The sequence below is a fragment of the Anastrepha obliqua genome, chromosome 1, assembly GCF_027943255.1.
Source record: "Anastrepha obliqua isolate idAnaObli1 chromosome 1, idAnaObli1_1.0, whole genome shotgun sequence".
Lineage (NCBI taxonomy): Eukaryota > Metazoa > Arthropoda > Insecta > Diptera > Tephritidae > Anastrepha > Anastrepha obliqua.
The window spans coordinates 33091028-33104659 of NC_072892.1; the positions used below are offsets into that span (position 1 = coordinate 33091028).

Sequence of the window (13632 nt, forward strand, 5' to 3'; positions counted from 1 at the left end):
TAAGCAAAACTAAAATTGTAATTATACTTTTTGGTTGTCTGCTTCACCCTTAGAATTTAAATCCTGATAACAATGGATGTTTGTCAGATATTCCTAACGATTATGACCACAGTGACACTGGTGATAGTGCAAGTGAAAGTGGCTCTGATAATAATTTTTCGTCCGCGTGTTCTACGTGTAGCCTATAGCGATTATGAAGAGGAACACGATGTTGAGTCCGACTGGAATGATGATGACCCACCCCGAAATAATCTGCCATTTGAAGGTAACCCAGAACTACCATTTAATCTAGATAAGAATATAGACGATATTGTGAGCCTGTTTATTGGAGATGATTTGTTGCAAACAATTTCATGTGAAACAAATCGCTACTATCATCAGAATTCCAACGCCCGTAAATTACCCAAGAAAACTGAAAAATGGTATGATGTTACGGTTCCCGAATTAAAAATTTGGTGTGGTCTTGTTATTATAATGGGACTAGTGAAGAAAAGTAAATTGAGTGATTATTGGTATACTAATCCTTTTATAGAGACGCCAATATTTTCGAAGACAATGCCTCGCAACCGTTTTTTTTTTCAAATTTTGAAATTTTTACACTTCGTAAATAATGAGGACATTCAAATCAATTCCAGTCGATTATCGAAGTTGCAGGCAATTATTGACTATTTTTCAGAAAAGTTCAAAGAGATTTATAAACCAAATGCCCCGGTAACAGATCATAGGTTCATAGCAAAACTCCCCGGTCGATAAAGTGTTAGAGTCTTCATCAAATTTTTTTTATGTTTTCATTGCGAAAATAAATAATTAAATTTCAAAAAAATATGTGAAGAATTCAAAAAAGCATTTTTTTTAATAAATAGTTATTAACTTCAAAATCAAAACATAAAATCATTTTTTTATAAAATTTTCCATAAATTGTTTTTAATATAATTATTAATTTCGAAATCAAAACATAAAAACATTTCTTGTTAAATATTTCATTAATTTTTTTTTTAATTTTATATAATTTTTAATTGCAAAATCCATTTTCTTATTAAGTTTTTTAATTTTTTTTTAATTATATATATATATTTTATAGCTTCGACGCAGTAAAAGACTTTACCTATTAGATTTGCGTTTTTATTAATTTTTAATTTGTAATTTGACTTTATTTTATTTTTATTTTTTATTTTCTTGATAATCAGAAGACATTTTCTTGAACTCAAAATGCAGACAAATCTATAAACTAACTAAGTAAGTGTATATCTCTGAGCATATGTAAGTATGTAGGTATTTGTAATATTTTAAATTATGTGAGGTGAGTTGAAATTTCAGCCGGGAGATGCACGAAAACTAAAGAGAATTTTAATTTGGTTCTTGCAGCCGATCGTGGTGAGTAAGTTGTTGTTCGTGGAAGCATACAAATGGATAAACTTTTTTTGCTAATGCTGCGCTTAACTGCAAAATAACTAAGAGTATATGATTTTTGCTAAAGTTTTGCTAAAATAATCATTGGCAATCGAGTATTTGCTGCGCTCACTGCTAACTATTTATGTATGTATGTGTGATATGTATTACAAATGCAAACTATTCGAGAACTATTTTTGTATATTTGTTTAATTTGCAATACAAGTATTGTTTTTTAACGAGAAACAATTAATTTTTAGTTTTTGTAAATGTCTCTAGACTTACGATTGGTTTGAGAACATTCGAATATATGTGGGTATGTGATAGATAATTATTGCTATTAAGGGCTGTTTCGAGCAGTAAACGAATGGGGAGAAAACGGGGATTTTTAGCAAGTTTTTTGCAATATAAAATATTTAGATATATAAAAAAATAGATTTGCGCTTTTTAGAGATTTTTTTTTATTTGGTAGATGGTGATGGATATTTTTGGAATTTTTTTAGAATTAAAAAAAAATTATTTTTATTTTTTGTTTTTGATAACGAGTAATTGATGCAGTTTGAATTATGTGACAGCTATTTTTATATTTTATTTGTTTATTTATTTTTCCTTTTTACGCAACTTACCATTTTTATGTCACTAATCGTCATTATACTTCGTACGAAAAGATTGATTCTGACTATAGCGGGGCCATCTGTTTCGATACAGTAGGTACACACATACATTTATATGTAGGTTTTGTTTATACGAGTATGTAAGAAATGTGTTTGTGTTTTCAATAATTTTAATAAAGTTAAATAATTTCTAATTATATTCAATTGCAGGTAAATTTGTACAATTTAATGTGTGCGTGAAAAATACTTATGCTAATGGTATGCCATTTATAATTTAAATACTCGCAGATGTAGGAAACTCATATGAAGTAAATAATATTACACAAAAATTTTAAACTACACAAATACTTATTAATAAAGGAAATACTAATAATTTTAAGCTATACAAATTAACACTCTGAGACATAAACTCCAATTAGATGTGAAAAAATTAGAGCGAATTTTTCTAAATGTCCTTTAGCTAAGTGGCATGGTTAAGAATTAATTTTTTATACGCGAAAAAAATTTGATTTGCATTAAGTGAAAATGTTCCAATTATGTTTATACTACCCAGCTAATGGATAATGAATAGCTTAACTTCAAAAAAAAAAAAAACAAATTATAATAAATAAATCAAATATAAAAATAACCGCAAATATTTTAAGTTAAAAAAACAGTAGTTTTGAATTTCTAATAACTTAACATTATTAAATTTTACATTGGTAAATTCAATATGAATATCTATAACTCTTTTAATAATTTAGAATTAGAAATATACTTATTTTACTTTAATTTAGTTGTGTTTAAAAAAATTCTTAGCTTACTTTCGCATTTGCATATAATTTTTTACTTCATGTTTTTGTTACAAATTTCATAAAAATATAATAAATGAAACATAAAAATATATATTTGCTGCTATCTTCATGGATTAAGTCGTTATTTGATATTTTTTCTAAAAGGAATTATCTTAAAAAAATATTATAAAAAAAAGTTTATTAAAAGTTCAAATTATTTGTGGCAATAAAAATACATTTGCCATCAATTTTAAGGATTGGCTCTTCTCTTAAATGGGTTTTCTAAAAAAGAAATTTATTCTTTAAAAAAAAAAATTGAGGAAATTGTTTCTTTAAAAAAAAAAATTAAAAACGTTTAAATAAAAGTTAAAGCAATTTGTATTAAACTTTCAATCAATAAGACATTTTGCGGTTGAAATTATATTTTTTAGTTAGACGTATTTTATAATTTTTTGCACTGAAACACAAATTATTTCAAATATTTTTATTAAACATTATTTTAAAATTCTTAAATTTTTTTTTAATTAAAATAAAAAATGTGTTAATGGTATTTCTTAGTAAGATGTATTTCATAATTTTTTTTCCTTGAAACATAAATTATTTCAAATATTTTTAGCAAATATTATTTCAAAATTCTTAAAAAAAATTTTTAGATTAAAATAAAAAATGTTTAAATAATTTTTTATTTAGCCGTATTTCATAATTTTTCATTTGAAACATAAATTATTTCAAATATTTTTAGCAAATAGTATTTCAAAATTCTTAAAAAAAATTTTTTAATTAAAATAAAAAATCTTTAAATCGTAATTTTTAGTTAGCCATATTTCATAATTTTTCCTTTGAAACATAAATTATTTCAAATATTTTTATTAAACATTATTTCAAAATTCTTTTAATTTTTTAATAAAAAAAAATTTTTTTTTGTTTGTTTTTGCCTTTAACACAAATTTATTATTCGCATATAAAATGCATTTTGGTATACGAATTTTTTTCTTGTTGTTGTTTTTTTGGTATTAGAGTTTTGTGTGTATTTGTTTGTTGTTGTTGTTTTTCTTACCCGTGCCGTTAATTCCGGATGGACGTATTCTGGCATCATATTTTCCTGCACCTAAAATTTGGTCTAAGACTTTTTTCTCCTTTTCTCGGAAATTTATTTTGGCATTATTAGCTCTGAAATTATGATATGTACGTACGTATAATTGTATTAATCGACAGCAAGTCATCAAAGAAATAATTATAATTTGCTTTTGTAAAATTTTTGTTGTTGTTTTTTTATGACATTTACACAAAATATACCAATAATGTTTGAATAATTTACGAATTTGCATATAAATATTTGAAGAAGAAAAAAAATGGTGGAGAATCAATAGTACAGTAGTGAGAAAAAATTTGAATTAAGTAATTAAAAAGTACAAATACATATAAAAAATTTTGTAGTGAAGCGAAAAATTTTGATTTTTTTTTTGTTTTTGTGTTTTGTTGTCCTTTTCACTCGGAACTCCGGTTAAACCTTTGTTCCGGGGTTCAACATTATACTGCCGCACTTATCATAGTATTTTGCGTCAGCCAGAGCATATCTGTTGGCATTTTGTGTTGTAGTTGCTCTTGCTGTAGACTGACCCAGATATGCTTTGTCTAGCATTTGCAAATAATTCCAAAATTTATGCTCCGACAAAAATTAAAAAACATTGCATATATAACAGCGCTTCTAAGTATAATACATAGAGAATTAAGAGTTGGCGTGTGTGTGTGTGTAGTTTGGCGTGTATTAAGACAATTTTTATTTATATTTTACATATGTGTAAAAAAGTGTGCAATGCGATGGAGATTAAAAAGCGCGAGAAATACTTTTTGCACTTCTGGTCATTTAACTTTCATTCAACTGTTTGTGTGCCAAAAAATATGCTAAAAGAGCTGAACAGGTGAAAGCTGACTGCCCCGAAAAAAATTCATATGTACGTGAAACTATATATATTTACATTTTATATAGTAATACTGTATAGCAGGTATCTAGTTTTTCCTCCAATTTCATTTTTTAAAGGACTTCGAAATTTCAAAGGATAAAATTTTCCAAACTGTACCACTAGAGAAACTTAAAACAGTCACTTGTGAGTGGTGCATAACTTTTTTTTGCCAGAAGTTTTCGGAGAGTTAAGAAAAATCAGTTGCTGAAGACGAGTCATCTTTCAACAAGAAAATGCGAGCCTTTACGTATTGGCTCACAGGAGAGTTTTTTTGAAAGTTTCAAAAGATTAAATTAACGGGTCATCGGCCTTGTAGCCCCGATTTGGCACTTAATGATTTCTTTTTTTTCTCGAGCAACAAAAATTAAATGCGAGGGGGACGTTCTTCAATGCCTAAAGAAGCTGTTGAAGCCTCTAAACAGTTTGCTTTGGAGGTATTCACTTCTAAAGGGCAAAAGTGCTTTGAAAATTGGCGCAACCGAATGCAAAAGTGTATTGACTTTTTTGCAGATTATTTTGAAAAACAATAAAACCATTTTCATTATTATTTTAATCTGTTTTCATTACTGGGCACAAAAGATTAAGTGCGCAACTAAGTTCCCGCTGTTTGTCAATAGATGCTGCCAGCAGTGTGTGCTAGTCGATTCTAACATAACCTAAACGTCACGAACCAAGCTTAGACATATGGTAAACAAACTGCTTTGACATATTAGTGAGTTTGGTCTGGTATCATACCGAATAATCGTAATTTGCGGGAAGTGTTCAATTTCCTCTTTCATTCGAAAAAAACGGCGGCGGATGCGCATCCAGGCTACAAAGAGTTTATGGAGATGCTGCTTTAAGTGAAACAACGTGCCGAGATTGGTTCCGTCGATTTCAATGTTGACGACCGTCCGCGTGCAGGAAGGCCAAAAACCTTCGAAGACGCTGAATTGGAGGCATTGCTCAATGAGGATCCGTGTCAAACGCAAGAAGAGCTTGCTTCAGTATTAGGAGTTACCCGCCAATCCATTTCAAAGCGATTGCATGCTTTGGGAATGATTCAAAAACAGGGGACTTGGGTTCCTTATGAGTTAAAACCAAGGGATGGTGAACGTCGCTTTTTTGGCCTGTGAACAACTGCTCCAGTGGCAAAAAGGGAAGGGTTTTCTTCATCGCATCGTGACGGGTGATGAAAAATGGATTCATAACTGCAATTCCAAAGAAAAGAAAGTCATGGGGACTACCCGGTCACGTTTCTACGTCGTCGCCTCGACCGAATATTCACGCTGCGAAGGTTATGCTATGTATTTGGTGGGACCAAGTTGGTGTTATGAACTGTTAAAACCAAGCAAAACCAACACTGGGGATCGGTATCGACTTCAATTGATGTGATTCAACCGAGCACTACGCGAGAAGCGGCCGCAATACGCGGAGAGACATGAAAAAGTGATTCTACAGCATGACAACGCTCGACCTCACGTTGCCAAATTCCTTAAAACCTACCTGGAAACACTAAAATGGGAAATCCTACGCCACTCGCCATATTCTCCAGATATTGCGCCGTCCGATTATCACCTGTTCCGATCGATGGCACATGGTCTAGCTGACCAGCAGTTCCATTCATATAAAGATATCAAAAAATGGCTTGGTCCGTGGCCTCAAAAGATGAAAAGTTTTACCGCGACGCTATACGAGATCTACCAGAAAGATGGGAAAAAGTCGTGGCCAACGATGGATTATGGTTATTCCCCACTTTTATCGCCTGAAAAGGCCTCTATTGAAATTTTCTGTAAAATATTTTTTTGGAATATTTAACCCTCCCTTTTCAGATTTTTTAAAATAAGTGGGTGGTTGGCCGAGCTCCTCCTCCTATTTGTGGTGTGCGTCTTAATGTTGTTCCACAAATGGAGGGACCTACAGTTTTAAACCGACTCCGAACGGCAAATGGTTTTTCATGAGGAGTTTTGCCATGGCAGAAATACACTCGGAGGTTTGCCATTGCCCGCGGAGGGGCGACCGCTATTAAAAAAATGTTTTTCTCAATTTTGGTGTTTCACCGAGATTCGAACCTACGTTCTCTCTGTGAATTCCGAATGGTCACCACGCACCAACCCATTCGGCTTCGGCGGCCGCCGACCCTTACCGGATAGAAATGTTGGGTTAATATATTCCACAAAAATATGCGCCATCAAATTTTATTATAGACGCCTAAACCCAATATTAACGGTAAATCTAGTTTTAAATGCGTTTTTCCAATTAATTTAGATCAACGACAATGACTCTTCCTCTTCATAATTCCTTTACAGCATTTTTGTCTATTTTTTAACGCACACTGTTAGCAATAAACTGAGTAACTCAATTGGAATGAAAAATTTGAATCAAATTTTTTTCTTCAACTAATAATCCCATTGCACTGCAACACTTTCCGGCTTTATTTGCTATTGAACTGGCAACTGTCGGATGTTTTAAATTAGACAATTCAATAGCATAATTGCATACTGGCACAAGTGTGAGCATGTGGTTGTATGCAAATACATGTGTATGTGTGTGTAGATGTGTGCAAAAATATGTGAGAAAAAGCTTTTAATACAATATTTTTTTTTAATTGCGCTCAAAGGCCAGGTCAAAAATAATGACCATCCGATGAGTTATAATTTTTATAGATATTTACAACTACATTCTAAGTACTTATACGTATGTGTGTGATTTACATTTACGCGTGTGTAGGTTCATAAATGTGTACTCATGTGAATTTCGGCAAAAGTACTTACAGTGATGCGCTACATAAACTGGCAAAGTAAAATATCACCCAAAAGTAATGACCGGTGCCCATGATTTGAACGATCTGGCGATTATTGTTTCTGTGTGCGTGTGGATGTTTGTAGATGCGTAGACGTGGTTTTCTCTCCTTTTTTATCAGCTAATGTGGGTGTTCTTTATGAGTTCCGTGGCTGTAAGTAGAAAGGAATATGTTGCTGATATGAAATATTTTTTATTACAATTTTTGAGCGATTTTACAAATTTTTTCTTAAAATGTTCGTAAATTATTTTGGAAAACATTTTGAGTAGGGATATTTTTATGAAAAATTCAGAAAAACTTAAAAAATATAAATTTGTATGTATTCAAATTCGATTTGGCATTTTTTTATCGTAGATCTAATACATCCCGGCAAGTCCGTAAATTTCCAACATCCTTAAGCGGTGAAATCATCCCCTAACTATCGAAACACTTAAAACCTAATGCTGAAAACAGTGACCTACGTACGCAGTCCCTTACCGCAGCCCCTACCGAGCACAAAACTGAGCAAAACTCATCCGTAGAGAACAACTGCGTTCTTTTAGTTAAACATTTACACAATATATCAGTTTGTGTGTGTATGTGTTTGGTTGGGTTGATGTCGAAATTCTGTATGTACAAAATTCTAAAAACAAAATTCTGCTTTTTAAAATTCTGCTTTTTAAAACTCTGCTTTTTTAAAATTCTGCTTTTTTATAATAAAATTCTGCTTTCTAAAATTCTGCTTTCAAAATTCTGTATTACAAAATTCTGTATTAAAATATAATGCTAACAATGTTAAAGAGGTAATGTAATTATTTAATTTATTATTATTATTATTTTTTATTATTATTCGAGATATTAAATAAAAAATAATAATAATAATAATTTTTTCTTCAGTTTCGATAGAATCTACAGTATTTTTGCGTAGAGCTCCTTTTCGCGTGGGCGGCCTTCGGCCGCGCTTCAAAAAAATAACCCTCATCAGTCCAACTCCGGCTACGCAATCCACAGTATTTTTGCGTAGAACTCTTCTAAAAAAACGAACAGCTGCGAAGAATTATTAAGAAAAGAAATGAATTAAGTCACACTACATATTTAAAAAGAATTCCAAAAAATATTGTAATCGGCTAAACTAAAATATTGTTATCGCTTAAACCTATACATATTTATATTTATGGAATAAATGTTTATTTTGTTACTTCTTGTATGACGAAAATCACAAAACTTGAATAAAGCAGAATTTTTCGCATTAAACATGCAGAATTTTAGAAAGCAGAATTTTGAAAAAGCAGAATTTTGAAAAGCAGAATTTTAAAAAGCAGATTTTTTTTGCAATTTACAGAATTTTGTCACCCAGAATTTTGTAATACAGAATAATGACACGCTCCCTGTTTGGTTGTATCTACACAATGTTGCCATTGATATTTTTGCTTACTCACTTTTTCACATATCCGCGTTATCAGTTACAATTTTTCATTGTTTAATAAACCAAAGCCAAAAACCAACAAATGCAAATAGTTCATTTATCCATAATTAACATTATTCAACAGTGTTTTTAAGTTATTTTAATTAAAATTATAATTTTCCTAAGTTTATTTTGTAAATGAATTTTCAAATATCGTGAAATAATATAGGGTGGGCCATGTAAAATTTTCTTTTTGAATCGGCTATAAAAAAAACTAATCAATATTTTTTCAAACCTTTTTTTTTTTATTTTGAAGATTGACCATTGTCATTTATGAATAAAAAATAATATCGTTCAAATGACTGCCACGACTGGCTTTACAGTAGGCCATTCGATCAACCCAATTTTTAAGCACATTTTCGATTGTGTACCTATTGTTGACATTTAGTAGAATAAAAAAAAATAGTCAGCTGCGCCGTAGAGGGAGGAAAATACGTCAGCTTAGCAGGCGAACTTGTAAAATGAATTAAAAAGTAAAACTACTTAATGCCGATTGAAATTTTTTTTACATAATTTTGGACACATATGAAAATATAATAATGATGGTTCGCTGCGTTTATAGCGGTGGAAAGACCGTCAGCCGAAGCATTGAAAATTCCGCCCGCCGCCGAGATGTATGAACGCAATGATACATTCTTGCTCGGCTGACGGTCTTTCTACCGCTATAAACGCAGCTGACCATCATTACTATATTTTCATATGGGTCTTCAGTATTAAATGAGTTATTAGACGCTACTGGACCGCTACTGGACCACCTGACGGCCATCCATTGGATGGTGTCTGCCTTCAGTAATAAAATTAGTCGGCATGAAATGATGAGGTCAAAATGACCCCTGGCTCCCGGACTATAATTGTTTTCAAAGACAAACCTAAATTATTCACAGGAAAAATTTCAAAAAATTGATGTATACGTTTTGGAGCTTCTGATTCCGAATTCCTTATTTGTCCTTAAATAAAATGTGTTAAAATATTCCCACTGTGTGGCGTCTTGAAAATTAAACTCACAAATAATTTTTCTTTTTTTTCATGAAACGGCAGCCATCGTAGCCGAATGGGTTGGTGCGTGACTACTATTCAATCGAATATCGTAGCTTTGTTGTTTTTAGCTGCATCTGTGGTATTTGCACTACGCCAAGGTCAGCGAATATCTGTTTATCTTTTTGCTCTGGTCTGAGCACCACTTTAGGGTGAAGAGCTGAGCTGTATATGACACGTTTTGCCAAAGTGGAGTTATATTTTGCCACCTCGTTCATGTGTGAAGCATTTACTTAAGTTTTTTAATTTCGTGAACACCTAGAAAGCCAAATTGACATTTTTTTAGAATTTCTGGCAATCCACAATAGCACTTTGCCGACACTCGTGACTACGCACAGGATTTAAAAGACACGTCGCAGGTAAGTTCCGTATGTAATTCCAACTGAGGGCTTTATATTTCCTATTTATTTTGATTTTTTTTCAGGACACCTCTCAGAACACAACTTCGTCACACGAGTACGTAAGTAGGGGCAGACGGAACGACAGTCCCATTATCAACGTATTTGCATTAAATGCTTAGCCGAATAAAATATTTTTCAGCTTACATAAGCGCACATTGACGATATTTTCATAATTTTACTTGTTTAAATGTGGTTTACTATGAAGAGCATAACATTTTGTTGAATATATGGGCTTTATGGTTATGAGATCCATACATAGCGGACACACACATATTGTATATTTGTACAATGTGCTATGCATTCATATTTCATTTAGTTAAGGTCGGAAATTGCCAACAAATTAGCATGAGAAACCAGAGTGACCACCACCGTTTGCAATGAATGGCCGAAAGAGGTGAAGGCCATTTACAGTTCATAAATTTGTATGTGCATGTGTGCGTTGGAATATTTTTTCGCGCGGAAGCTTTTATGCAATCGAAAATTTGCAAAACAAATCACCACATACACACACATACACACATACCATTGTATCTGGACAAGGCCTGACAAGCGAATTTTTGACAATAAATCACAAATTTAGTGACAAAAAGCAATTCAGTTTTGGAAGAGACATAACCGAGTTTAACGTAAAGTGCGAACAACAGGTTTTGATCGCCAAAAATAAAGAAAAAAGATAACTTAGCAATCAGTGCTTCTCAATCAGACGGATAATTGTAAAGCAGACAGGTCATATTTCATTTTATTTAAGTCCATGATTACAGGAACCTTATAGAGAAGGCACATAAAAAAAAATAAAAAATAAAAAATTGTCGCGTCCACTTATATAAGGTCAATGGACAAAAACAAGATTTCTTGCTCCCTAAATAAATTTTTTTTAGAAAACATGTTATTAAAAACAAAAAAAATGGATGATTAATTTTGCGCCACCTATTGACCTATTCACTAATTTCACTCTTACCAATGGTCAAAAATAAGATTTCTTGCTCCCAAAATATTTTTTTTTTTTTTATTTAGAAAAAAAAGTTATTAAAAAAAAATAAAAATGGATGCTTAATTTTGCGCCACCTATTGACCTATTCACTAATTTCATTCTAACCAATGGTCAAAAATAAGATTTCTTGCTCCCAAAATATTTTTTTTATTTAGAAAAAAAGTTATTGTAAAAAAAGGATGATTAATTTTGCGCCACCTATAGACCTATTCACTAATTTCACTCTTGCCAATGGTCAAAAATAAGATTTCTTGTTCTCAGAATATATACTTGTTTATTTAGAAAAAATGTTATTAAAAACAAAAAAAATGAATGAATAATTTTGCGCCACCTATTGACCTATTCACTAATTTCACTCTTGCCAATGGTCAAAAATAAGATTTCTCGCTCTCAGAATATTGTTGTTTTATTTGAAAAAAAAAGTTATTAAAAACAGAAAAAATTGATGGTTAATTTTGCGCCACCTTTAGACCCATTTACTAATTTCACTCTTGTCAATGGTCACAAATAAGATTTCTCGCTCTCAGAATATATATTTTTTATGTTTAGAAAAAAAGTTATTAAAAAAAATAAAAATGCATGATTAATTTTGCACCACCTATTGTCTTATTCACTAATTTCACTCTTGCCAATGGTCAAAAATAAGATTTCTTGTTCTCAGAATATATATTTGTTTATTTAGAAAAAAAAGTTATTAAAAAAAATAAAAATGGATGATTAATTTTGCACCACCTATTCACTATTTCACTCTTTTCAATGGTCAAAAATAAGATTTCTTGCTCCCAAAGTAATTTTTTTTTATTTAGAAAAAAAGTTCTTAAAAAAATTTGGATGATTAATTTTGTGCCACCTATTCACTAATTCCACTCTTGACTTTTTCGCATGTAGCACATTTTAATTAGTGCTTACAATCTTATCTTAAGTTATCTTATTTTATCTTAAGCGCATAAACGATTTTTTAAATTTCTCACCTCCGCTCCATCAACTTAATGTTATGAAAAATTTGTTCTTGTATGAAATGTAGCCTGTTTTTATCTCTCTATCAAAAAAATGGAATATTGATACAAATTCAATATCTAAACGTGTAAACAAATCGCTCTTTCTACTCTCAAATCCTTGTCAAATACACAAAATGTTCCCATCTGCTTCTACGCTGTTGCATGAAATTCCCCATGGTTGATAATTTTTACATTCCCATGCATTTGCAAATTCACTAAAATCTATGTAATGTCACACGCTTTCGCAATAAATGAGTATTTCCTAATTACATTTGGCCGCTTAACGATTAATTAAAATCATGAACATTGGCTGCCCCTTGGCATTTCAATTATTCATGCAACATACATACATATGCACATACATACACACCAGTAGGGAAATGCAATAGTTCGGGGGCTATTGTTTAGTTACTGCTTTATAGGAAATTACTAGCTTCAGGTACGATAAAATTTCAAGAATTGTGTTTGGGTTATTGGCTACCACCTTTTCTTTTAAGACTTTCGCTTCGACATCTATTTATGTTCCAAGACAGCTTAAAATGCCATTCACTTGTGTGAAAACTCCTTGATTTAAAACATTTACATTAACTGTAGCAACTCCCAGCTGAGAATTTAAGAATTTTTGGTAAAAATCTGCTTTTTCTTAGTTCTCTCTGATAGTATTTTTATTTTCCTTCAGCAAGAGGTATATTTTTAGACCTACACCTTAGCCGAACAACTGAAATAAATGCATCCCTTTTAAGGTATTTGACCGACCTTCACCTTCGATTTGTGGCGTGTGCCTGGTTATTGCCATCCTTTACATTGTCCCTTGAAACATCATTGAAACTAAATTCTTTGAGGAAAAAAATTTCTGAATAAAATGTTCCGGTCCTACAGGGAATATTTGCTTTAGAACAGCATACATACATATATATGTAAATACAGCATTTATGTATTTGTCATTAGCAATCATGGATATTAAATTGGCGCACTGGCCAATACTGTCATTAAAATTTTTTTATGTTAGTTTTCATCTACCCGCCATTATTTCGATTTAACTGCATTCTGAATGTAAATAATTATTTATTTAAATGCACTTACATACATACACTTGGTCTCACATAAATAATTTTACATTATTGGCAATATTTTTCATGGTAATTTTGTTTTCATTAATTTCAAAAAAGGGTAACTTTTTATTCAGAGTCATTAGAAAACTTCTGTGTATGCTGCTTTAGAGCGCATTAAATTTGAATAAA

General features: G+C 31.2%; 1 protein-coding gene across 2 annotated transcripts in view; it reads right to left on the minus strand.

Annotated features, from left to right (window-relative positions):
* LOC129236383 (glutamate-gated chloride channel) overlaps positions 1–13632 on the minus strand; it is a 157812-nt gene that overhangs the window by 74713 nt on the left and 69467 nt on the right. Inside the window, exons 3-5 of one of the 2 annotated variants that reach the window (XM_054870740.1) lie at positions 7494–7673; positions 3834–3946; positions 2016–2083 (exon numbers count right to left, since the gene is read on the minus strand). In XM_054870740.1, the coding sequence (XP_054726715.1) occupies positions 2016–2083; positions 3834–3946; positions 7494–7555 (243 nt within the window). In that variant the 5' untranslated portion in view covers positions 7556–7673. The remainder of the gene's footprint in view (positions 1–2015; positions 2084–3833; positions 3947–7493; positions 7674–13632) is intronic. The other variant, XM_054870741.1, reaches the window with a different exon arrangement.